Genomic DNA, 27253 nt, shown 5'->3' on the forward strand with positions numbered 1-27253 from the left:
ATGGCATGGTTCTCCTCCTGCTTGTTAGTGCAGCTTTCCTCAGTCTGCACAGCTCTCCAGACTGGCACAATGGCTGTTGGTGGAGGAACATGTGACCAGACCTGTCAAGCAGCCTTGTCCAATTGAAAGTCTCACATGAGAAAACGGTTTTTGTATTGGATGAGGTTGATGGACAGGTCAGGTCACATGCTCCTCCACCGGCAGCCATTTTTTTGGACTGGAGGGCTGTGCAATCTGTGAGTAAAGCTGCACAGACATGAGCAGGAGGTGAACCATGCCATTTTAACATTGGATTTCAAAATAAGTGATCATTAACCGATCAGCGCTCCAATTATTAAGTTCTCTCAATTTCAATAATCTTTTAATATAATTGCAGGTCTGCACATGCTGTTGAACGGTGGTGGTCCAGATCCTGAGACCTTCACCGAACGCTCAAAAAACAGTTTTGAAGTGCACTGCTCAGGAGGTTAAGTCATCAGCTCCTGCCTGAAGGAAGCAGAGTGTGATGTACCGGCTCAGTAGAAATGCTGAGCTTATGTACAGAGCAGTGTATTGATCCATAGATGGGTGCACTTTAAATGGGTTGTCTGGCCTTATGGTATAAGTATGAAGTGCTTAAGTATGTGACTTGCATACATGTGGTCACGTGCCGACTAGATGTGCATGGCCCGGATCAATGCAAGCATATTGAAGCCAGACAAGTCAAGTCGAAATGTGGCAAAAAGAAAAAAAAAACAGTCGTGATCGCATGCTGAGAAAACTCAAGTTTGCAATCACATAGAGTGACTGCAGACTTGTACCCTAAGGTTGGACAACTCACTATAAAATCGCTTAAGGTAATTACTTGTAAAAACATATTTTGTCCTGGTTTACTGTAAAGCTTCCATAAATCTCAGGTAAGGGGCCAAAATTGAAAATTATGCATGATCCAGGCTACAAAATGGAATATGTAAGGAGACTTGGAACAACAATGAATAAAAGCGGCTTTACTGGCCTTCTAAATCCGTGATGTAACACTATAGACTATTAGCTGCCCACGTAGCGCGTGTCAATAGAGATGCATTTTACTGCTGCTAATATATCGACTCCTGCAGGCTTCATACTCTAGGCCCCATGTCCTAATTTCACCATGGAGGATTTACAGATACAATTATCTAATGTTTGTCACCGAGTAAAGCCTGACTTAGTCCCTTTGCTAATTAAGTTAATCTACAGGAAAACAGAATGTACTGAATGCTGCAGCCTATTTCTCCATTAAATGGAAGCAATTAAAATATACACATAATGAAATAACACAGGAAAATGCAGAATAAAAATAAACTCACTAAATTAGATGAGAAAAAGGGCATCTTGAGCAAACAGAACAGCCTCACCATTCAATGCAGTGCCTTTAAAGGAAATTATTCATGTTCTTTTTGAAGGACTCGCTATTCTTTCAGCACTTCAGCATGAAAGGTATTAGAAGAGAAAGTGTTGTGAAAAAGGCACAGTGGTTTCCAGCAGGCGAGGATGTAAATGACGTGTAATGTATGTAATGTAATTATCCTATAAAAAGTCCCTAGGCTTCATATTTAATTTAAAAGTGAAAACATATTACCCGCAAATATCCATTTCCATTAGATGCAGTGGTCTCTCTGATCATGAAATCTTGTTCTTTAGATCCCCAAGGTCTATTGAAATAAACATGTATCGTCGCCCCCTTGGTTTCCTGCAGTGATCACGATCGTACAATTATAGTAGTTGCCTAAATGGCTAAGATTAATGCACTGAAGGGCCAGTGATCCGCCTCTGCCCACATGGAATAAACAGCAAGTTTTAGCGCCTGATAGCATCTCCCCATGCTGTAGGGATCAAGTATAAAAAGGGAAAACTCAAAGCAGCAGCTACAAAACACCAGTGTATTAACCATGCAGCCTCCTAGAGACTTCTCATCGCACCTCACTCAATATCGCATGTGAATCGCAACGAAACACAAAATATACTTTAATTTAGGATATCCTCAGATTTCTAGAGCATTGATGGCAGAAACAAAGCACATGGTCCCTGGAGTCTTTGCTTATATTAGTTTCCTTTTTTTAATCTTAGGATAGGTGTAAGTATCTCTGGCACATTTATAGTCACTTACTGTCGATTTTCCTATCATGTCAACTTGACATTTGTACCAATCATCCATTACTCTTTCAGTAAAATACTATTTTCTGATTCCACCCCTCCAACTACACGGTGTGCAGAATTATTAGGCTAGCTGTATTTTGGAGGATTATTTTTATTTTTGATCAACAACTATGTTCTCAATCAACCCAAAAGACACAAATATGAAAGCTTAATATTTTTGGAAGTTGGAGTGGGATTTTTTTTAGATTTGGCCATCTTAGGAGGATATCTGTTTGTGCAGGTAACTATTACTGTGCAGAATTATTAGGCAACTTAATAAACACCAAATATATTCCCATCTCACTTGTTTATTTTCACCAGGTAAAACAATATAACTGCACGAAATGTAAAAATAAACATTTCTGACATGCAAAAACAAAACCCCCCAAAATTAGTGACCAATATAGCCAACTTTCTTTATGATGACACTCAGCAGCCTTCCATCCATAGATTATGTCAGTTGCTTGATCTGTTTACGACCAACATTGCGTGCAGCAGCCACCACAGCCTCCCAGACACTGTTCCGAGAGGTGTACTGTTTTCCATCCCTGTAGATCTTACATTTTATGATGGACCACAGGTTCTCTATGGGGTTCAGATCAGGTGAACAAGGAGGCCATGTCATTATTTTTTCTTCTTTGAGACCTTTACTGGCCAGCCACGCTGTGGAGTAGTTGGAGGCATCTGATGGAGCATTGTCCTGCATGAAAATCATGTTTTTCTTGAATGATACTGACTTCTTTCTGTACCACTGCTTGAAGAATTTGTCTTCCAGAAACTGGCAGTAGGTCTGGGAGTTGAGCTTCACTCCATCCTCAACCCGAAAAGGTCCCACATATTGATCTTTGATTATACCAGCCCATACCAGTACCCCATCTCCACCTTGCTGTTATCTGAGTAGGAGTGGAGCTCTCTGCCCTTTACTGATCCAGACTCTGGCCCATCAAGAGTCACTCTCATTTCATCAGTCCATAAAACCTTTGAGAAGTCAGTCTTAAGATATTTCTTGGCCCAGTCTTGATGTTTTATCTTATGTTTCTTGTTCAAAGGTGGTCGTTTTTCACCCTTCCTTACCTTGGCCATGTCCCTGAGTATCGCACACCTTGTGCTTTTTGTTACTCCAGTAACGTTGCAGCCCTGAAATATGGCAAAACTGGTGGCAAATGGCATCTTGGCAGTTTCACGCTTGATTTTCCTCAATTCATGGGCAGTTATTTTGCACCTTTTTTGCCCAACACGCTTCTTGCGACCCTGTTGGCTATTTGCCATGAAACGCTTGATTGCTCGGTGATCACGCTTCAAAAGTTTGGCAATTTCAAGACTGCTGCATTCCTCTGCAAGACATCTCACAATTTTGGACTTTTCAGAGCCCTTCAAATCTCTCTTCTGACCAATTTGCCAAAGGAAAGGAAGTTACCTAATGATTAAGCACACCTTATATAGGGTTTTGATGTCAGACAACACCCCTCCTCATTACAGAGATGCACATCACCTGATTTACTCAATTGGTAGTTGGCTCTCAAGCCTGAACAGTTTGGAGTAGGACAACATGTATAAAAAGTATCATGTGATCAAAATACAACTTGCCTAATAATTCTGCACACAGTGTAATGTCAGATTGGGCACTTTGTTGTTCAATTTAGTTCTTTTGAAAACATTTCCCTCCTGAACCTAATAGGGATCAACTACAAGATGGGAAAACGTTGCGAATTGAAAGGAGCAACTTGGATATATATAAATCATATTACGTACAATCTGCAGTAAATCAAAATACTTCACTATACTATCAAAATCTAAAGAATGATGCTACAGGATTCGGAATGATACATCTTAATCTTGCCATTAAAATGTGGCAGTTAAATAAGTTGCCATATGAAGACACCATATTGGCACACTTCTCCCGATTAGCCAGCGGAGAGCGGCTAAACTACACAAGCTTGACCCGTCCCCTCCTTTGTGCATTGCATAGCTAGATTCAGATTTGGCTGGCCAGCATATAATACTGTCCGGTCCTTACTGCTCCTGCATTGCCCAACATCTCATCAAGAGAAGTTCCAGAAGATCGGACCCTATGAATCAGCTGAAGGCTAGAGTATGATTTTTTTTTTACTGTTTTAAGTCCAGAGTTCCTATTTTAAAAGCAAGCAGTGTCTAAAGAGGTATATAATGTACAGCCACACAACAAAAGGAGAACATTTTACTTCTATTAGATACACACGTTCCTGCAGTGATAATCATAGTGGTCTACAAAATGCTATAGAATAATACACTGAAAGCCATGCAACCCTCTCCTTCTCCACATGGAATAAACCTCAATTTGGGACACTCCTCTATTAGCTCCAAAGGAGATATGTTCTCTACCATAAGACTCCGTTCAAGTTACAGAATGGATTACAGCCGGAGAAATGCCCGGCTGCCTACTACTTGCTCCGCAGAACCAGCCGCAATTATCTGATCGCATTAGTGACCACCATTTTTAAAAAATTGTCGCTAATGAAATAACCCTATTATTAAATGAATAACATTATGAATAAATCTTATTTCTGACACCATGGAACAGCGCATCCTGTAATGTTATTCTGACCCGTCAAAAACTACAATGGGAAGAATCATACCTGTTCAGTGTTTTATTTTGGACAACTCTTGCTTACACGTAGTCATAAAATACTGTAATTTGAATAAAGCACAAGGATGAATCTAGGATACAGATGTAACCAAGTTTATCTATACAAATTGTGCATAACTTAGAACAGAAAGTTATCTTACTTGAAGGGAACCTGACAGGTCCCCCATGCCCACCAAACCTCCATCACATGTTTATTCTTATATCAACACCCCGCCTAACCAGCCCTTTGTAGAGTGATTCCGGTGGATGCCAAAATAGAATTTGAAAAATCCACTAGCAATATGCCACTTAGTCTCAGACTAGTTGAGGGGGTGTTGGTTTCCCCAGACTAGTCATCCTATTAATCATGTGACTGTACCCCATTGGACGTGATAGTCGTCATGTGTGCGACTTTCATCATTTCACATTAGTGCGCAGTGTAGTTGGGGACCAGTTGTACTTTTGAATGATACTATTCATGTTACTACATAGTATACTTGTAAATGGGAAAAAAAATCCAAGTGCGGTGAAACTGAAAAACCCCCCCACAATTCTGACATTCTTGGAGAATCTTTTTTTACGGTGGTAATATGATTCTCCTCATCAATACGATTACGGTGATACCAAACATGTCCACTTTTTTATTATTTTACTAGTGAAAGAAAACAATGAGAAGTTTTAAAAAAATAACTTCTGCAGTTGTGTAGCTATTTTCCAAGACCCTTAAGATTTTTATTTTTCATCAGATGAAGCTATGTGATAACTTATTTACTGCGGAGTGAGACAACATTTTTATTAGTATCGTTTTAGGATAGATGTGACTTTTTGATCTCGTTAAAACATTTTTTGTGAAACTGCGGCGACCAACAAAATGTGATTTTGTCGCTCTTGAATTTTTTCCTTTTACGGTGTTTCTTGATCGGGTTAATTGTCTTTATATTTTGATAGATTGGATTTCTGAATGCGGTGATACCACATATATATATATATATATATATATATATATATATATATATATATATATATATATATATATATATATATATATATACACACACTCACTGGCCACTTTATTAGGTACACCTGTCCAACTTCTTGTTAACACTTAATTTCTAATCAGCCAATCACATGGCGGCAACTCAGTGCATTTAGGCATGTAGACATGGTCAAGACAATCTCCTGCAGTTCAAACCGAGCATCAGTATGAGGAAGAAAGGTGATTTGAGTGCCTTTGAACGTGGCATGGTTGTTGGTGCCAGAAGGGCTGGTCTGAGTATTTCAGAAACTGCTGATCTACTGGGATTTTCACGCCCAACCATCTCTAGGGTTTACAGAGAATGGTCCGAAAAAGAAAAAAAATCCAGTGAGCGGCAGTTCTGTGGGCGGAAATGCCTTGTTGATGCCAGAGGTCAGAGGAGAATGGGCTGACTGGTTCGAGCTGATAGAAAGGCAACAGTGACTCAAATCGCCACCCGTTACAACCAAGGTAGGCCTAAGAGCATCTCTGAACGCACAGTGCGTCGAACTTTGAGGCAGATGGGCTACAGCAGCAGAAGACCACACCAGGTACCACGCCTTTCAGCTAAGAACAGGAAACTGAGGCTACAATTTGCACAAGCTCATCGAAATTGGACAGTAGAAGATTGGAAAAACGTTGCTTGGTGTGATGAGTCTCGATTTCTGCTGCAACATTCGGATGGTAGGGTCAGAATTTGGCGTAAACAACATGAAATCTTTGGGATGTGGTGGAACGGGAGATTCGCATCAGGGATGTGCAGCCGACAAATCTGCGGCAACTGTGTGAAGCCATCATGTCAATATGGACCAAAATCTCTGAGGAATGCTTCCAGCACCTTGTTGAATCTATGCCACGAAGAATTGAGGCAGTTCTGAAGGCAAAAGGGGGTCCAACCCGTTACTAGCATGGTGTACCTAATAAAGTGGCCAGTGAGTGTATATATATATATATATATATATATATATATATATATATATATATATATATATATATATATATATATATATATATATATATATATATATATATATAGTTATACATACACATACTTTTAAAGGGGGGGGAAGTGTAGTGCTTTAAACTTTGTTTTTTTATCATATTTTTTTTTTAAAAATGTTATTTTTGTATTGTTCTTGTTAACCCCCTTAGAGGATTTGAAGATGCGATTGTCTGTTCGTTTGTGTTATATGCCGCAATCCGGTTAAGTTCTAATTTTTTTTTATGTTACAGTGACCAAATTAATAGATAGTGGTTACAATTAGGTTCACTATTAAAGAAGATCTGTCCCTAATACATCCTGCATATATAAAAAAGTGTACTTCCTTTTAAGATCCATGTCAGAATGACTTAGAGCTCATACGTCTGTGCATCATGGTCCGAGCATTGATGGGCTGGCAGCAGCACTCCTGACCAAATCGTGACCGCTACATATAGTTCTATGAGGCGGTTATGCTCAGGTCAGTAGCCCCATGACCAGTCTGTGCATTGTGGTCCGTGCTCGGACCATGTTACATGGACGTCTGCATGAGCTCTAACTCATCTGTTTTGAAAGTTTTCTCATCTGAAGTTAAGATGAGGAAGTTTAGAGTCCACAGAAATGGTAAAATGATTGATGAGTCCAAGTGTATTCTTGTGCTAAACTCTATCTCTCTCCGCCCAACCAACCTGATTGATTAGCTCCTCAGTGTCCCTCCTCCCTGCTGCCGAAGTCTTACTCTGCTCAGTACAAGCTGCAGCTTGAAAGTTTTAGAATTGGTGGGTGAAGCTTGGAAAGCTCACTATTATACTTGGATTCTTGGTTATGTACCGTTTCTGGGACGGATTTTGAAAACATGTACATCAGCCACATGAGGTCTAAGTTATATTCAAAAAGTATGCAGTTTGTATTGTCAATCAGGTGACAGATTCTACAAGTATTAAAAAAATCCATTTTAAAAACAATTATTACAATAATAAAATACTCATCTTAAAACTCTTTTTAATAGTACATGTTCATGAAAGAATGAAATAAAGGTAACAAGGGATTACTAGACTTCTATTAATCTCCTCAGATTGCAAAATGACTCCGCACCATTAAATTCTACAAAAAAAAGTTTCTTATTTTAAAAGGTAAACTCAAGTGTTTTTTAGACTCCAAACTAACGTAATCTATGTAAAGTCTCTGTAATATTGATTAAATCCATAACATGCCTGAGAACACGTGCAAATATAGTCATTCCCATGGCCGAAGAGTGACCTGTCAGTCACTGACAAGAAGCCGAGGCCAAGCCTCCTGCACTTGTGGCTCATTTGAATTATACATACTGCCGGCCAGTGTATGGACAAGTGCATGGAGCAAGGCTACACCCACTGGATGGTCCCTGGCCGGGAGTATGTATAATGCATAAATACCCTCAGATCACGGCTCAAAAACTGGTTAATCACTGCAGCGCATACTGCGTGTTGGGGGATTCATAAGTCGCCAGTCACACAGAGTGACGCCAAACTTAAAGATTTGGACCGGACAACCCCTTTAACTGTACTTTATTATGTCTTATGCAGCTTTGCTTCTAAAGGAGACATCTCCAACACATGGCACCCAATAGAGGCATCATATGATGGCATGGATAGTGCCAGTAATGCATAGTACAGAGCCTAGGGACTTATGGTGGCAATGCACAGCCTCCTCCACCTGCTGTGTGCTTAGATTCCGCATACATGCACATAAAGATCTTCGGTCCTTGCAGTCTCATTGCTTTTCCCATGATGCATTTCTGTATAGGTAAACTATGCATGTTGTCCCTCTATAATGAGTATACAGTTCTATGAATATGTATGAGAAAGCCATGACATTTACAAATAGTATAGATTCTGCAAAGAGATATAAAGCAGCTGAGGTAGCTTCCGAATATTAAATCAATCAATCTCCATACTGTATTGTACTATTTTTCTTTCTTTAGTTGGTTGGGGGTGTCTTAATTTAGATACATACAAAATAAAATCCAAACAATTTAGCATTGAAATAGACAAGAATGCAAAAAAAAAGCTATTACAGTGTAATCCAACCACTGAAAACATGGTTAAATGCCAATACAAGAGCACGGTGGCTGAGCTTGTGGTTTGCTTGTATGAGTGATTAATTACCCTGAAACAACCACTCGACTCTTGCATAGATTAAGCTCATGAGAACAAGATCAGACCTAAATGGGAGTTGGGGGTCAACGATGATGTAAATCAGTAATAGCTGTACAATCACTTCTCCTGTGGGGACCAGTGATTAACACGCTTTCTACAAGAAGAAACACTGGATTTATGAAGATCCTTCATCCATTTTTCACATTTGTTATACTGCATGTGAGCTGTAGCAGACCTCCTAACTGAGGCTTATTTGGCTCGGTATATGTTCTTTGACAGTTACCTGATGGTTTAATTGCTTGCTGGTTTTAAATAATTTTATCATTACGATGGGGGAAATCATCTTCTTACACATGGACTTTCTGGTGGCTCACGCACATACACAGAAGCCAATCTAAACATGCAGAGCTGCAGCAAAAAATCATGAGAGGGATATTACAGTGGACTGATGGGACAAGAGGTGTAGTTCAGAAGACCCCAGACTTCATTAGATTACCATAGTCACAGATAGGTAGAGATAGATAGATAGATAGATAGATAGATAGATAGATAGAGGGCCGTATTTAGAGTTTCTGCTGCCCTAGGCACTTTTAGTTTTGCCTCCCCCATTGGTGAGTATGACACTATCGGCAGCAAAAATCGCTGTGAAAGCAGCCTTTTGCAGCAGATCCGGCAGTTTTTCCTCATCTGCCGCGTAACGGATCACTTACAGAAACAATGTGTTCGGCCTCATTCATTCCCTATGGGACTTGCAGACATGTGCAGCACTTGCGGTTTTGCATCGATCCAGCAAATGTGGTACTTGCAGCAATGGAAAAAAAAACCGCTGCTAGCATTGTTATTTTTGTCTCACCGCAAGTGCAAAACCGCAAGTGCCGCACATGTCCGCAAGTAGCCATCACTACCTGTCCCTGCACCTTGCTAGCTCATCCCTAACCATCCCTCCCTGACCTAAAACTACACTATAAAGTTTTAGAAAAACAATTAACTTACATATTTCTATGGTAATGAGGGCTCCAGGCCACGGCGTAGACTGGGACGGGAAGTCTCTGGATCTCCATTCTCTCTGTGTGCACACCCTCAGTCCCTGCCTCACTGCCTGCACTGTGCACAGACATCCCTCAACCGGACCCATTAATCTCCGCTCACAGTGGCATACCGGCAGAGGTGTATCTAGGTTTTCTGGCACCCAAGGCAAGAATTAATTTTGGCACCCCCCCCAAGCACACATGCAATTTGTTTATATGCATTGTTTGCCTCTGCACTGCCAGTGAGCGAAATCAGTAGCGTGATCACATGATCTAATCACGCTGCTCACGTCGCTCTGACCCGGCAGTCAGAGCCTCAATTGTACTCACTTCTGTAAGATGCGAGTACAATTGATCCCTGGGCAGGGGCAAAAACTGACAGCTTGGGGCCCCTGTGCAAGAAATGTGTCTGGGCCCCTCTCCTTTTATGGCAACAAAGCTATATATATATGTATATAGCCACACACACATACATTTGTATATATTACATGTCGTATATATTCGAGTATAAGCCAACCCGAGTATAAGCTGGGGCACCTAATTTTGCTACGGAAAACTGGGTAAGCTTATTGACTCGCGTATAAGCCGGGTATGCATTGTCCCCTCATTCCTATCCTGGTATGTGTGGTTCCACCATCATGTCCTGCTCTGTGTGGCTCCCCCTGTTGTATGCATGGCTCTCCCTGTCCCATCTTGTATGCATGGCTTGGCTCCCCCACTCCCATCTTGTATGCATGGCTCCCCCTCCCATCTTGTATGCATGGCTCCCCCCTCCCATCTTGTATGCATGGCTCCCCCTACCATCTTGTATGCATGGCTCCCCCCTCCCATCTTGTATGCATGGCTCCCCCCTCCCATCTTGTATGCATGGCTCCTCCTCCCATCATGTATGCATGGCTCCCCCCTCCCATCTTGTATGCATGGCTCCGACCCCTTCCATCTTGTTTGCATGGCTCCCCAATCCCATCTTGTATGCATGGCTCGGCTCCCCCCCATCCTTGTATGCATGGCTCCCCTGCCCCATCTTGTATGCATGGCTACACCCTCCCATCCTTGTATGCATGGCTCCCCCTCCTCCCATCCTTGTATGCATGGCTCGGCTCCCCCCTCCCATCCTTGCATGCATGGCTCCCCCTCCTCCCATTCTTGTATGCATGGCTCGCCCCCCCCCATCCTTGTATGCATGGCTCGGCTCCCCCCCCTCCCATCATTGTATGCATGACTCCCCTGTACCCCAGACTTAAAACCAAAACAAAACAAAAAAAACCTTGCTCAGGTGCCGCCCCCATATCCTGGCGCCCTAGGCACATGCCCTCACATGCCTAGTGACAAATACGATCCTGGATAGATATTATTGGGAATCCACTCTTTGGCAGTCGGCAGTATTCACACACTGGCACAAAGTTCTTATAGCACATAGGAAGGTTTTTAAAAGTTCACAACATTTCCAACATAAAGTAATATATGCAGCCTTCCTCTGGCATGAAGTCAAGAAAAGGAAAAATAAAAGTGTCCATATGACAGAACGGTCTTACCCGTTCAGTTACATATCCGGCTTTCTCTCAGCTTTAGTCCAAGTCTGAACCTGCACCAAAAGATATTTCCACTTACACTGCTCCTTGCTCAGTTTTTGGTCAGCAACAAATTTATTCTCTCCTCACAGCATACTTCCTGGCTTGATATAAAATGCAGGTGCATTTTAATCAAAACCCGGAGAGCTAGATTTTAACCCTAGCCTACCTGGCTTTGCTACATACCCTCTTCATCTGTCCAAAACCAAGGTCTGGACACCATCTTCACGTGGTGAAGCTACCTTTTAGCTGGTTCTTAAAGTTTATAGTGGCCACTTGGTGAGGAATTTGTATTCCACTGTGGGCACCAAGACCAGAATCCAATCCCCAGGTTTAAATTGTTTCACTCGAGTAACCAGACTGCACCCCCTGGATCGTGAGTTGAGGAGGCGCTCTTCTGCCTGGCCAGAAACTTTGATCCCTTGATACAACCGATCACTATGCCTAGCCAAATGTAGAAGCTAAACATGGGTTCCAAGCTACTAGGAATGAACATTTATCACCCTTACTTTTCCCAAGTATTTTTTTTTTTTTACCATAGTCCCTGATTTAGGTAGTTCCAAAATATCCCCTGGACACCGCCAGTTCAAGGATTTTGGCTTAAGGGGATATATCCTCTTTATTGTCGCTAAACAGTATTGACATTGGAGGCAAGTTGGATGCGGCATGTGATGAGGTTTTTTTTATCACTGTACCCGGGGTCAGCAGAGCTACCAAGTGGTACCGCTTTCCCTCACAAATCAGAAAACATTAGAAAATCACGAACAACAATTACATGATGCTACAAGTTTTTGACCACTCTCACCTTTGACTGCTCAGGGAGTTCTCTGCAGTTAAGTATCTTTCCACCAGGCTCACTAGGTGACCTGCATTCTGGGTATCTCTTTGGGCAACCCAGCTTTGCATGGATTTAGGTAGTAAGTGGATAAATCGATCCACTAGAAATCTTTCCAACATCTGTGCTGGAAAGCAGGTCTCAGGCTGCAGCCATTTTTGAACCAGGTGTAACATGTCAAACACATAGGACCAGGGAAGCTTGTCCTTTTGGTAGTGCCAGAGGTGCACCTGTTGCGCCCTGATGGACTGGATTACGCCCAAACGGGTCAGAATCCCTGCCTTCAGCTTGTCCTTCTCTTTGACATCCTGAAGTTCATATTATATGACACTGTGTACTTACGATTGTTCATATTACCTTTCTACCCAGCTAATTCTTCTCTTTTCTCTGCCCTATGTAAAAATGAGAAGTGTCTTGTCCCTGAATTTATCATTTTCCTCTTCAAATTCTGACCCAGCTGTTCCGCTCCTCCTCAGCCATTGACTTTTGCAGTGACTTTTAAGTCATACTGGGAAAATTGACCTGTTTCTACATAGAGCTTAGAAAGATTCAGTTAGTCAGTTTTTAATTCTGTGATGTCATAGACCTAATGAAAAACAGAAAAATTAGCAGTGTAGAAAGACAAATTGAGCAATTGTAATTGTGCCATATAATGATGATTGCAATATATTTAAAAAATAAAACATTTGATGGGAGTGCTTCTTTAAATAATGCGGTTTTACATAGAGCTTTTTTCAAAAGAATGGGTTGTTTTATAATACATGGTGCTTTCCAGAGCAAGATTTTGGAAGACAGGTAATGATTTATTACCTCTCAGTCATTTTATCCTTTAGCACTTACGGTACTATTCCTCACACAGATTTGGCTGATTTCACATCTTCATTGGAAGCTCTATGAGGAGCCTTCATCGCAGATTTCATTACATCTGACAGAAAAATAGCTGTACATGTAACTATTAATCCTGTCAGGGCAATGTACTCCTTGGCCGAACCTCCTACCGAGCGTGCATGTGTATGGGAGAGTCAGGAGAGACAGCTGTCTGTGAATTAGTGTTCGGATAAGGTATATGGTCATCGTTAAGATGAAGTCACACTTCTGTAGTATCTCCTGAAGTATATCTCTGACGGAGGGCAGCATTATGCCCCACGGTGTAGTCATACTGCTATTAGTCTTCCCTTGTAATAGGGACCCTATGCCGCTCCCCCACCTCCACACCACATCCGGTACATCCGGATTATAACATGCGCCCCCTCATTTTCCTCCACATTTTTGGAGGAAAAAAGTGAGTCTTATAGTCTGAAAAATATGGTATATATATTACCGTGTAACATGTATCGAATACTTTAAGGTTTCCATAAAAAAATACAGATGTAATTTAGCCAAGAGGTCACTGTTTTGTATTCTCTCAGGTGAAGAGACCTTTGGATATGTTTGGAGTTTAGGCCAGGAGCTTTCCTTGTGCTTTATGCCAAATCCAGGCTCATATCGGAATGTGAACAGTGACAGATATTCTGCTTCTATTCACCCATTGATTATTAGATTGTAAGCTCTTAGGAAGAGAGTATTCATTGTATTAAATTGAGTTCCTAGGATTCGAGAGTATATTCGTCTGCAAACTCTCCTGAGCCTATAATTAAACACAGATTTTTCAGGATGAAATCTACCCTAAGGCCATGTGCACACGTTGGGTATTTTATCAGTATTTAACATTAGTAGTTATAAACCAAAACCAGGAGTGGGTGATAAATACAGAAGTGGTGACCTGTTTCTATTATACTTTTCCTCTGATTGTTACACTGCTGGTTTTGGCTTGCAATACACATTTTCAGTACGGTAAATATGGCATGAGTTTTTATATCCTCAGCATGTTCATTTTTCCTACGGATATGTACCACTGCTTATATCTATTTCAATAGGGTTTTGGAGGCTGCATACAGTGAAATTTAAAAGTTTGGGCACCCCGTTCAAAATTACTGTGAACAGTTAAGCAAGTTGAAGATGAGACGATGTCTAAAAGGGCTAAAGTTAAAGATGCCCCATTTCCTTTGTATTTTAGGTAAATATAATTTTTTTTAAATAATAAAACAGTATTTTATATGGCCTTGGAATAATACTGGAAATATTTGGCTATTTATTCTGTATATATGCCCCCCTGACTGATGTGACTTAGGCCATGGTCTAGGTTGGCCTTATGGGAAAGCTGCCCCTGCAACCATGATAAGGAATTAATAAGTTCTTAAAAGGGGTTGTCCACTACTTGGAAAACCCCTTCTTGATATAAATGTTTGGCCCGATAACATTTTTTAAAAAACCTATACTCGCCTCATATGTCGGAGCCATTCCAGTGGTGTCGGCAAGTGCGATCCCGAGGCTCTCAAGAGGTTATGGCACGTGAGCCCAATGCCCCTCCGGCCTCATTGTCCCTGCCTTCATACAAATTGCACAGAAGAAGTGAGTTCATCTGAAGCCCTGACTTCAGCCTCATGTTCAATTCATCTGAATCTCAGTGTACCTCCAAGAGAAACTGACATGTTACGAATTTGAAACACGCACCACAGGTCAGTTTATGCCGAGTAGAAAAAAAGGACAGCAGGCTCAATTTTTCCATAAACCTCATCACCTTTCCTGGATTTGTAAGATGCTGCGAAAAATAGGCAGCACCAAAACTCACCCGCAACTCATTGTGGGAACGTATACTTTTCTTGGTATAAAACACTAAGGTTAACTGTTGTGTTATGGCGGGTCTTTAGGCTTCCACCATTTAGGTCTCTATTTTGTGATGGCTGACATTTCACAATTTGTGCATGATAAGAAAACAGATATTACACTACTAGCAGGAAAGATGTTCTCTTTCTTCTTTAGGATGTTGTAAAGCGTTATCTGGTCTAATATTCATGTTCGGAGACATCCTACGGAATATCTGGCACAGTGTCCTCTTTTCATGGCACAGACTACATCAGCAACATTGTACTTGGCAGCATCTCACCTTGCAGTGTTCCCAAAGCCAGCTCCGCCGAGCTAACCATGGAGGAAATTACATTTAATGAATATCATGTTACAAAGGATAATTGTTTATAAGGCACTGGGGACAGGACGGGTGGCTTCTGCTGCATTATCCAAGGAAACATGCAACTAATTAAAACTTCTAAAAAACAGAAAAAGTTCTGAAGATGAAATAACGCCATAAAAGACAAAATGAGGATACAAATCACACTTTACCAGATATAACTAGTTTGATTATAACAAGAAAAAGGAACATATGTACTTTTACAGACGTGGCACAGCAAGGTAGAAAATATTGATATAAATTATATATCATCAAAAAAAAAAAGAAACAAAAAATGATAAAATATAATACAAATGTGATAATACAGGGAATGCTCGACTTAAAAAGCCTGGCGACACGGCTTTATGATCCCAGTCCACTTGTAAAGATTTTATATACAATGTGAAGTGGATCTCTTTGGGCTCAATTATTGGCTGCCAAATGCCACTTTTGAGTGCGCTGGGAAGCCAGGATTATGACAAATGATATGATATAAAGAATCTGTCATCTAATCCTGACAGCACTAATCAGCTTTGTGTACATTCACTTCCAGCTAAAGAAAGCGTTGCTATCCTCCGATGGGGTATGGAACATTTACCCATTTAAAGCTACAGTAACTCTATCTTGCCGGACAGACATCCATGCAGTTTTTGATTCAGTTCCTGAGAGCAGATTTCTTTGAGCTAAAACCTGAGACATACAGTATTTTTCAGATTATAAGACACTATTTTTTCTCCAAATTTGGGAGGAAAGTAGGGGTGCGTCTTATAGTCCAAAGTGATCTTACCAGGAGGGGAGTAGTGGTAGAGGGGGTCACAGGAGACAGGCAGTGGCTTGAGTGCGGCAATGCTGCGATGCCTGGGTGCTCATTCTTTGTCGGCACTGGTGAGTGGAGGTCCTTTTTCCCGTATATATATCCCTTCGGCGGTCTTCAGGTAAATGGCTACCAGAGGCGGACCATGCGCAGATTGAGATCTCGAGAAATGATATCTCATCTTCCGTGATTTCAATCTGAGCATGCGCCGCCTCTGATGGACATTTTCCCGAAGCCCACTGCAGGGAACGGATTGGGAATGGTAACTTAGCTTACCGGTGCCAACATCTAATGAGTTGCCAGGCACTGCAGTATCACTGCACTCCTGCCATCGCCGACCTTCTAAAGCAGCGGCCCCGCCTCCTGTCACCCGCCTCCACAGCCACCCCCACCATGGTAAAACTGTTTTTGGATAATCTGCAGCATTTAACTGTCCTGGCAGAGGATGTGATTTTATGAAAACTCATGATACTGAGCGTCTAAAGATGCTATTTAACTGCACATATTTTGATGTGCATTTCTTCTCTATAGGTTTCTACAGGGAATGTGGAAAAGCTACTACTAAGTGCAGAATCACAATTTCCAAACTAAAAAAAAAATCGCTTCAAAATCAGCACAAAAACATACATTAAATACAGGGGAAAATGCATTAAAAACCTGCAAAAAATGCAATAGTTGGGGAATATTATTATAGCATATTTTGGTGCGGGCACCTGCAGAAAACAAGCAGATGCATGTACGTGCATTATACATCACATAGCAGACATTGCCTGCTTGACCTGTGTTGCATCCAAAGATGCCCTTTAGCCCCAGCCTTAATTTAAGTTCCCACGATGAGCTTTCGGTGCATTTTTGATGCTACATATTTTTGTCTCACAGTTCCAGCAAAGTAGATGGGAATTATAGAAATCTCATGCTATGCTTTTTTTCATACTAAGTAAATTGATCTGTGGTGCATGTTCCATACCCGCAACATGTCAATTCCTTCTGGGTACTCAGAATTTAATGTGCAATGTGCATAAAAATGCATTAGATGCGGAAAATCTGCAGATAAAAAACGAGCATGTGGAAATGTATTAAAGTATGCAATCAACACACGACTGCATCAATGAAGTTTTGTCAAAGACAAACACCAGTTAGTATCAAATCCAAACTTTCTTACTCTAAGAGCCACATTCAACTCTGATAGATGATCGCAATCCACATCCAGAGTCCTCTGAATAGTGACATCCGGTTCTGCCCCCCATCACCGCTATAGCGATAGCCAGAGCCCCCCAGAAATCACACTGAGACCTATGGCCACCCTGTGCAGTATCAGTGTCAGACTGGGGTGTTAAGGGCCCACCAGTAACCAACGCCAGGGCCCACATTTCAGCTACATGACATGTCATGTGACATTATCCTCAATCACAAATTTATATAACAATGAACTGGGCAGATTGTTAAATGAATAAGACACTGCCTCTGTCTGTACATAGTGATTCAAGTATATTGTGCTCATATAAGGGGGTGGCCCACTCTTACACACGGGATTCTCCTGTTCTCATGAGGGCTAGTCCAAGCCTGGGCAGTATACTTACCTCCAGGTGTTACACATTGCTCCCACTTGGTATTCTCACATCAAGTGCTCCCACTACAATATCAGATCCCGATTCTATCACCCCTCAAAATGGCGGTACCCTCCTACCTCCAGCTTACTATAACTAATCTCCACTCCCATGGCCAGTATAAGTGCATCCAGATCTGCTCTTCTGTGTGGGCTAGTCCCAAACGTCACCATCTAGAGACCTGCTGTTCACAGCTGTATGCTAAACCTGGTGCTAACAAACCAAGTTGGTAGATAGCCGGGAGGCACATATCATGGGACCGAGAGCCGCAGGTCGGGGACCCCTGATTTATTACAACATCATATACCAAAAAGAGACAAAATCAGCAGCAACAAAAATACAATAAAAGTGCACATAAAAATCTGCAATTAAAAACACAATGAAAAAAATGCACGTAACCTGACATATGTGCAGAAATGCTGCAACATCAAAAACTCACCAAATACTCATCGTGGGAGCATAGCCTTCCTGTTAGAAGTAGAAATGCTCCCTTTAACGGAGGGAGTCCATAGGCACAGGCTGTACAGAGGTCACTCATCCCCTAAGTTGGCAGCCAAACCTGCCGTGCAGTGACTTCGCTCACGATTGATTGGTATGTGTCGCAGATGATACACTTTATTCCTGGCCGTAATTCTCCTTTCCCAGCCCCTGCACACAGTCCTGAGTACATTCACATCAGTTACAAAATCTACGCCCTAGTAAAATGCTGACCCTAGTGCAGGAAAAATCCTGTCCCTGACATTATATGTGCCTTAGGGGTAATGTAACCCGGCGCACAAGTTAGTCTGCCAATGAAAACGAAACATGGCTTAATAAAAGCATGATAAACATAGCAGTGCAAGAAAAATGAATGTCAAATAGTTATAGTGGCAGTGGCATAGATGGCTGCACCTTTACAAGCAGCATGGGGACAATTACAGAGCCGAATTGGACAGGACAAGTAATAAATACACATGTGCCCGTGTGTCAGAGCCGCAGCTATGTGACCCCAACATGGAGGAATGACAATCCGGCCCTGTCCTCCAGACAGATTATAGACTGCAAAGCAGATTTTCCTGCTAATAAGTGCTACAGCCCAGGGAAGCGGTGAACTCTCGAAGTAGAGCAGAAAATTGGAAAGACACATTCACAAGTCTATCCATGAGTCCTGTCCTCTCGCGCACGGAGATATCTTGCCATCAGAGTAATTCATTTGACACGCACTCTCCCCTGCAGCTGACTCTTACCAGTCTTTAGTAAAAGATGGGTTTCTTCCTTGCAGTTAACAACTTATCATCTGCTGCCTATATCAATTCTGCCATTCTTCCAAGTCCCTTCTCCCTGCCTAATGCAATTATTCTATAAGAGAAGAAATAAAAGAAAACTGCAAGAAGACAAAAAGAAGCCAAAGGATTAATTCAGGATAGCGATACCTCATGAAAAGACTCAGCATATTGAAATGTATTTCCCCCCCGTCTTGGTGGACTCAGATGGCCCGAGGCCGTGTTATGTGGCGCGTTTCATCTCGCCATGCTATCACGATTTCAGCACACAATTTAATGGTGGCACGGAACCAATTTTTCTATACTTTCAATCCGTTAAAAAAATTGAACGGTGATCTTTGAAGCCAAATTGTAGAGTCCAAGAGTTTTCATTTTCTATTTAATAAACATAGAATAAATTGGATAATTACTAACAAGTTTTTCAGAAGTTTATGGTTTGTTTGCATTTCTTAACTTTAGCCTACAAGTATACTCATTTTCATTTAATCAATTCTGAAAAGTTATTATTCCTTCTATAGCATGTATCGATTATTTTTTTCATCTGTAGTTTTCTTTATGTATAAAAACAAAAATACAGACGCAAAAAAGGCGCAAATCAGAAACAGATGCAAAATGGTGCCAATAAAATATAAAACTAAAATAAATCATCATTTTTCAACGGACAGCTTTTAACAAAATGTATGCAGTGTGAACAAATTCTAACAATCCTAGAATCATAGAATGGTAGAGTTGGAAGGGATCTCCAGGGTCATCGTGTCCAACCCCCTGCTCAGTGCAGGAGTCACTAAATCATCTCAGACAGATGCCTGTCCAGCCTCTATCTGAAGACTTCCATTGAAGGAGAACTCACCACCTCTTGTGGCAGCCTGTTCCACTCGATCACCCTTACTGATCAAAAGAGGTTTTCAGCTACTATATCCGCCTGCTGCCAGAGCAGGCAGCAAATGATTTATGGCTTATCCACAGTTTTGATATTTATTAACTATGCATGGATAGGTCATTGATATTACAGTATAGCAAAAAACAGAACAGTTTATTACACTTCACTAGTTTTCACCCCACTGCCATGAAATGCTCAATTCCAAAGTCCCAGTTCCACCGTGTCAATTGGATTGTTTCCGATGCAGTCACCCAGAAGGCCCGTATTGAAGAAATGTCCTCTAAATTCAGGGAAAGGGGTTACCCACAAAAGGTACTGGACGCATGATTAACACCGGATACCCACAGTAACCCACACTCTGGTGGCAGGATCGCTTTGGTACATTCATACCATCCATATACATACATTATCCACAGGTCGATACGCCAACATTGGCATCTTCTCCAGACAGCACATCCTGAAGTTTCAGAATTCACCAAACCATTTGTACCATGTTTTAGACGAGCACCAAATTTCAGAGATTCTCTAATAAAAGCTGACCTGGGGCCCACTAAACCCACTGGGTCACAACAATTTCTACAACGACCCAAGGTGGGCACGTCCCCCTGTCTGAGTTGTACCCAATGCAACAACGTACAGAAGGGTGAAGTTATTCACCACCCTTACACGGGCAAGACTTGCAAGTGAAATACGCCCTAATTTTGTGACACCTCCTTTGCCATTTATGTGATCAAATGCCCATGTGGGCTATTATACGTGGGTGAAACAACCCAATGTGTAAAGGACCGCATATCGAAGCATAAATCCACAATCAGGTGCAAAAATATGCTTCTCCCCATCCCCTTCCATTTTATCACTAGGGGCCATACCATTTCCCAACTCAAATTCCAGATCTTGGAACAGGTGCTTCAGCCCCGCAGGGGTGGCGACCGCAAACGACAACTTAAGCGGCGTGAAGCCTTTTGGATCCACACTCTGTCTACCTTAAGACCTAAAGGGTTAAATCGTGATTATGATCTCCTGTCATTTTTGTAATAATTTACTGCTTTTATAATGAACATACTGTTGAAAATCTATATCATATGACACCTCTGGTTTACATCACCCTAAATGTACATCAAATTAAAATTCGAAAATTTTATAACACTATTCTTTTTTACTCCCAGAGTCGCCTCTACTAAACGCTGGAAGCACACCACCCAGTCTAATGGACACTCTGCCACACTTTCACGTCATATCTTCTGACACGTGCAAAAGCCAATTCAGAGGAATGAATGGAAGGCACCTGGAGTGCACTGCACAAATGCTGACATGCACGGCCATATACTTCTGGTTTAGACCACTCCTGCACCTCACTGTCAGGCTGACAGCCACAGTAAGTCCCACCCCTCCCCTTTATCTAGCACTGCCTGCCACACTTCCTGGTCGCATGGACTTGCGGAGGATGCCGCGTCCCCTTCAGACCAGACACGCAGGCTCTAGATCTTCTAAGGTCAGTACGGTGGGGCGCGCTCTCTCTCTCACTACCGACGATAGTCTGTGGCCACCCATTTTTGATATTATGTATACTTACGGCAAGGTTATCTGCCGGATTCGGCTACACTCATGAGACACGGACTGCGTCCACCTTCTACTACGGTATGCTACAGCACAGCCAGGTGCTCTCCTCTTCTTGTACCAGAGCAGCGCTATTTAGTATCACAACTCATTTAGTATCACAATTCACTTTTTCTTTTCTCAGACTTTACTGAGAACCCACAATCCTGTGGGTCCATCTGTTTTTATTCACAACTTACCGCTGGTAGGTTTACTGCATCTTATTAAGGTTACTTTCTTTCCCTATGTCTAAATGTTCTCCCGGTTACTAGTCCTCCTGTTATATTCCCTGACCTAGAATGTTTATTATATTCAGCTATCTAAATGATTTTAGGCCATCATATCTGACCTCGGTCTCGCACTGTATATACTTTGGTTTTGTTATTGTTTATTTTGACATGATATCCACTGCCTTGACTACGTATTTTTTATTATTTATCTTTTGTACCATAGTGACTGATGAAGGTCGGGCTAATAGGACCAAAACGTTTTTTGCTACTAAGCGTGGATACAATTAAACCACTTATAAAGCTAAGTTTGAGTGCCGAGTTTTTTGCTACACTTCATGGTATTGGAACCTACTCTGGCACCTTATATACGGCTGTGCACGCGCTTATGTAATTGATATTACTGAGGCATGAAACCCCTTTTATGGCTTACGCACATGACCATTTTTGGATCCCATAAAGATTTTAGACACAATTTATTATTTGCACTTGTGAATTATAATATATATAGTGTGTGCTCTCTGGTGGATTCTCTGGTGCCGGAGGAGAGACCGGGAAGTCATGTGGCCATAAATATGTAATATGCATGCATCCGGACACATTCCGACTAGACGGCCGTGGTCTCATTCAATTCACATGTATTGAGCGAGGCTGGACAAGTCTAATTGGAATGTGCCCGGGAGTATGCATATCACATACTTGCGGTCACAAGACAGCCCAATCCCTTCCCTGGTGAATCCTGACTGAAGCGCTGTGCACAATGTTAACATTTGACAGTCTGCAGTCAGATAGAGTGATTGCAGACTCTTGCGCCAAACTTGGACAATCCCTTATAACTGCTTTCAGTCCTATAAGTTTGAATAACTGCTGATGTACAAATTCAGACGAAAAATGGTCTTTTTTGTTCTGAACGTGAACTTATTCTAGCAGTATCATAGGGATCTCTGAAGAGGTCAGGTTGGGGCATGTTGTGGTAATACAGATGCCAAACTACGGCGGCATTACGGCAGTCTGGCGCCTTACTGGTAATTCTTGAAGTTGTTCTTGTGTTTCATTTGGAAGGGTTAAGTTCTTTTTTCATTAGACAGAATGCAAGGACAAAAGCAAGAGCGGAGCGCTTCATGTCCAGCTGTAGGTAAGTAATGAATGCACAACACCTAAATGTATGAAGCACACGCAATAATTACTGGTGTCTCCGCCAGAGACATTAACACTACAGAGCGAGAGAGACAATTATATTGCGTTATTAATGTACACAACAAATGTTGACTAGCTGCTCAATAAATTTACAGTGCGGAGAAATGTAATTACTTGTAAGTACTATCAGTATGCAGGTATTGTGTACAGGTCAACAATTACTAAACAAGTTAATTTCCTAATTGCTTGAGCCTTGTCAGCTCGCACAATTTACGCAGGTATGGAAGGTGCAATATACTGTAAATTCTGCATTTATTGCCCGTCACCAATATTTCACACTAAGCTGAACATGTTCTTATAACAGCTCGTAAATAAAGGCAGCTAAGTGGATGCAGCTGCCAAAGGGAATAAAGAATGAGGTACCGTGATCTGTGATCTTGCACGTTACTAAGTAGAGCTCCTTCAGGCTTCGGCCTTCCTTTGCAATAACTTCTACACACCTGTGAAGAAAAGAGAAAAAAAAATTAGATGGATTGGGCTTTTACTTAAAGAGGTTGTCCACTACTTCAGAATCGATGACTTACCCTTATGATGAGTCATCAATGTCTGATTAGTCAGGGTCTAACAACCAGGACCTCCTCTGATCAGCCGGTATCGGTGACACCGGCCCGGGAGTACTCACTTTTGGAGCTGGCCGTCATCTGATCGTGGCTTGGTACTGAACATCCACCTCCTATTGAAATCAATAGGCGGATGTTTAGTACCCTGCGGTGACCACTTTCAGACAACGGACTGCTCCATAAGTGAGTACTTCCAGCTGCCACCGACACCGGCTGATCAGAGGAGGTCCCGATTGCCGGAATCCAACCAATTAGACACTGACGACCCATCCTTAGAATAGGTTATCAATGCTAAAGTAGTGGACAACCTCTAAGTGTTTTAGTAGGCGTTTCCCAAAAAATAATTCCAGGCAATATATGTTTACAACTCTGTCTTTGTAGCTCCTCCATTATTCCTCCTGGAAACGTATTCATAAATTGGCAGCTGGATGTTATTATTGCCCTTGTCACGGGGTTTGTCGCAACATGTTGAGTCGGTGCTGACTATCAGTAAGTATTAACAAAAAGGGAAAGACTAGTGGTCAATTTATTCATACTTTAGCAGGAAGAGTAACAGAGAGACGAAATAATAAATATTGGGGAAATAATTTAACATTCACTCACAGCTTCAGAAAGCAGAAAACAAGCATTTTGGAAGACAGGAGTATTGTATGTCCCATTGACAGAAAAAATAATGGAGCAGATTCTTATTAGGCGATAGTAAAATAACACTGAGATTATCATTACTTTTCCAACTAGTAAATCTCGCCGTATCTTACACGTCACACCCCGATGCCTGCCAGAGAAGCAGACTGGATAACATGCTGCTATTTCCCCAAACCCTTCCACTTGAAGAGTTTTATGAGGCTCCTCATCTCCTGAGGTTACTGCCGTCCCCATTCTGATGTTCCCAGAAGGCAGCAGCTCCTCCTGTGACTAATGTTCCCTCCCTTATGATTTAAGGTTCCTTGGGGAAGGTCTATCACAAATAATGGGACATCCTCCAATCATGACTACAGCACAGAAATGCAGAACCCCATGGAGACTTATTTTTTTTCTCTTACTTAAATACATGCATTTTCAATTAAAGATCATTGTTGCAAATTAGTTTCATTAACATTTTTCCATTGTTATGTTTCACACTGTTTCCTTGCACATTCAACTTTAATGTGGTCTGTGGTCATAAATCAGCAGAAAGGAACTAAAAAAAAAAACTAACAAAAATTAACAACCAGCAGCCAGTATTGGACAGTGCAATACAGAGGCTATAAAAGGCTAATGATGCAATGAAAGCCAGTTGCAAAAAAAATGATCTATAAATCAAAATACATTCATATCACTAGGAAAAGAAAATAAAGAAAAGTGGACAACCCCTTTACAGCGAAAACATATGTAGAGTTTACCAGGAAACAAATCACAATGAAATGTTACAGAATGGGTAGCGAACATTTTGGAGCAAAGACTGACTCTCCATGGGTTTTAGATAGTGACACCCATTAAAAGTTAACTAGGGATGAGCGGACCCGTAGAAGTCCAAAGACCTCGCTGCACCTGGTTTTGGTGAAAATGTCTCATCTATAAAGCAGCATCTTACAGAACATTCTGCCAATATCTGCCTGCAGGATTAGCCGTGCTTTCTTTTAGCTCAAATGATGATATTCTAAAGCTTGTATATAGTCGACATACAACAAGTAATATACTGGTAAATTATGGCGCAGAATAGATGTATTTATTATTTTCTTTATCATTATAGGATACATCATATTTTTACTTGATAAAATTTAATTGATATGACTTGCATTTATTTGGGAAAAAAATGAAATATGGTGACAATTTGGAAAATTTCGCAATTTTCTAACTTTGAATTTTGATGCCCTTAAATCACAGAGATCTGTCACACAAAATATTTTAATAAATAACAATTCCCACATGTCTACTTTACATCAGCACAATTTTGAACCCAAATTGTTTTTTGGTTGGAAGTTAATAGGGTTAAAAGTTGACCAGTGATTTATCATTTTACAACAAAATTTACAAAACCATTCTTTTTAGGGATCACCTCACATTTGAAGTCACTTTCAGGGGTCTATATGGCAGAAAATATCCAAAAGTGACACCATTCTAAAAAACTGCACCCCTCAAGGTACACAAAACCACATTCAATAAGTTTATTAACCCTTCTGGTGCTTCACAGCAATTTTTGGAATGTGGAAGGAAAAAATGAACAGAAAACTATTTTTCACAAAATTTTTGACATCAGATCTAAATTTTTTGATTTTGACAAGGGTAACAGGAAAAAATGGAACCCAAAATGTGTTTTGAAATTTCTTCTGAGTATGCCAATACCCCATATAAGGGAGAAAACCACTGTTTGCGTGCACGGCAAAGTTCGGAAGGGAAAAAGCGCCATTTGACTTTTTGAATGTAAAGTTTGCTGCAACAATTGGCTGATGCCATGTCGCATTTGGAGAGCCCCTGATGTGCCCACAAGTTACACCATTTTGGAAACTAGACCCCACAGGGTACTTATCTAGATGTGTGGTGAGCACAATGAACCCTCAGGGGCTTCACAGAAGTTTATAACATTGAGCCATAAAAATAAAAAATCAAATTTTCCCCCTAATGTCCTTAGCCCCAAATTTTGTTTTTTCATAAGGGTAACAGGAGAAATTGTACCATATAAATTGTTCTGCAATTTCTCCAGAGTACGCCGATAACCCATAGGTTGGGGACTAGTGGTTTGAGGACGCCATGTCACATTGACAGAGCCCCTGAGGTGCCAGAACAACAGAAAACTCTATATGCAAACTCAATTTACAAACCACACTCCCCGATTAAATCATCAAGTGGTGGAGTGATCATATTGACACCACATGTGCCTCACAGAATTTTATACCACTGAGTGGTGAAGAAAGAATAAATTACAGTTTTACCACTAAAATGTTGTTTTAGCCCCAAGTTTTACATTTTTCTAAGGGCTAATAGGATTTTTTTAAAAATATTTTTTTTACAACAAACTGAAGTCAATTTTTTTTTTGAGTGTGCCAATACCCTACATATAATCAGGAATAATTTTTCAGGCACAGTTCAAAGCTCAGAAGACAAGGAGTGCCAGATTTTACTGTTATGGTTTGCAGGTGCCATGACTGACTGGGAGAGCCTATGAGGTGCCAGAAAAGCAGAATCCCCCATATGTGACCCTATTTTACAAACTAAACCTCTCAATTAATTCAACAAGGGGTGCAGTAATCATATTGACACCATGAGTGTGTCACAGAATATTATACCATTGGGCAGTGTAGAGAAAATAACTACATTTTTACCACCAAAATTTTGTTCTAGCCCCAAATTTTACATTTTCACAAGAAGTTGGTAAAAACAGCAAACAACATTTGGCCCACAATGTCTACTGAACCTAGCAATACTCCATACGTGGTTGTACAGTGCTACTTAGCCATATGGAGAGACTCGGGAGGAACGGAGCGCTATTTGCCTCCTGGAGTGTAGCTTTTCCTATAAAACTTTGCGAACTCCATATACAGACCTCCTAACTGCTAGAAGAGCAGAATCCCACCTCAAGTGACCCCATTTTGGAAATTATACAACTTTTGGAATATATCTACAGGTGTAGTGATGATTTTGACTCCATGGGTACTTTACAGCAACAAGCAGCAATGAATGTTGCAGAGTGAAATTTGCAAACTGCGGCTGTAGTGACCACTATGTTGTAGTGACCAGTACGTTGCAGTCACCAGTACAC

General features: G+C 41.2%; 1 protein-coding gene across 2 annotated transcripts in view; it reads right to left on the reverse strand.

Annotated features, from left to right (window-relative positions):
- The window catches only part of FBXL17 (F-box and leucine rich repeat protein 17), a 934277-nt gene that overhangs the window by 305906 nt on the left and 601118 nt on the right, over positions 1-27253 (reverse strand). For both annotated transcript variants that reach the window (XM_077290006.1, XM_077290031.1), the window contains one exon: positions 23318-23394. In XM_077290006.1, the coding sequence (XP_077146121.1) occupies positions 23318-23394 (77 nt within the window). The remainder of the gene's footprint in view (positions 1-23317; positions 23395-27253) is intronic.

Source organism: Ranitomeya variabilis, chromosome 1, assembly GCF_051348905.1.
Source record: "Ranitomeya variabilis isolate aRanVar5 chromosome 1, aRanVar5.hap1, whole genome shotgun sequence".
Taxonomy (NCBI): Eukaryota; Metazoa; Chordata; class Amphibia; order Anura; family Dendrobatidae; genus Ranitomeya; species Ranitomeya variabilis.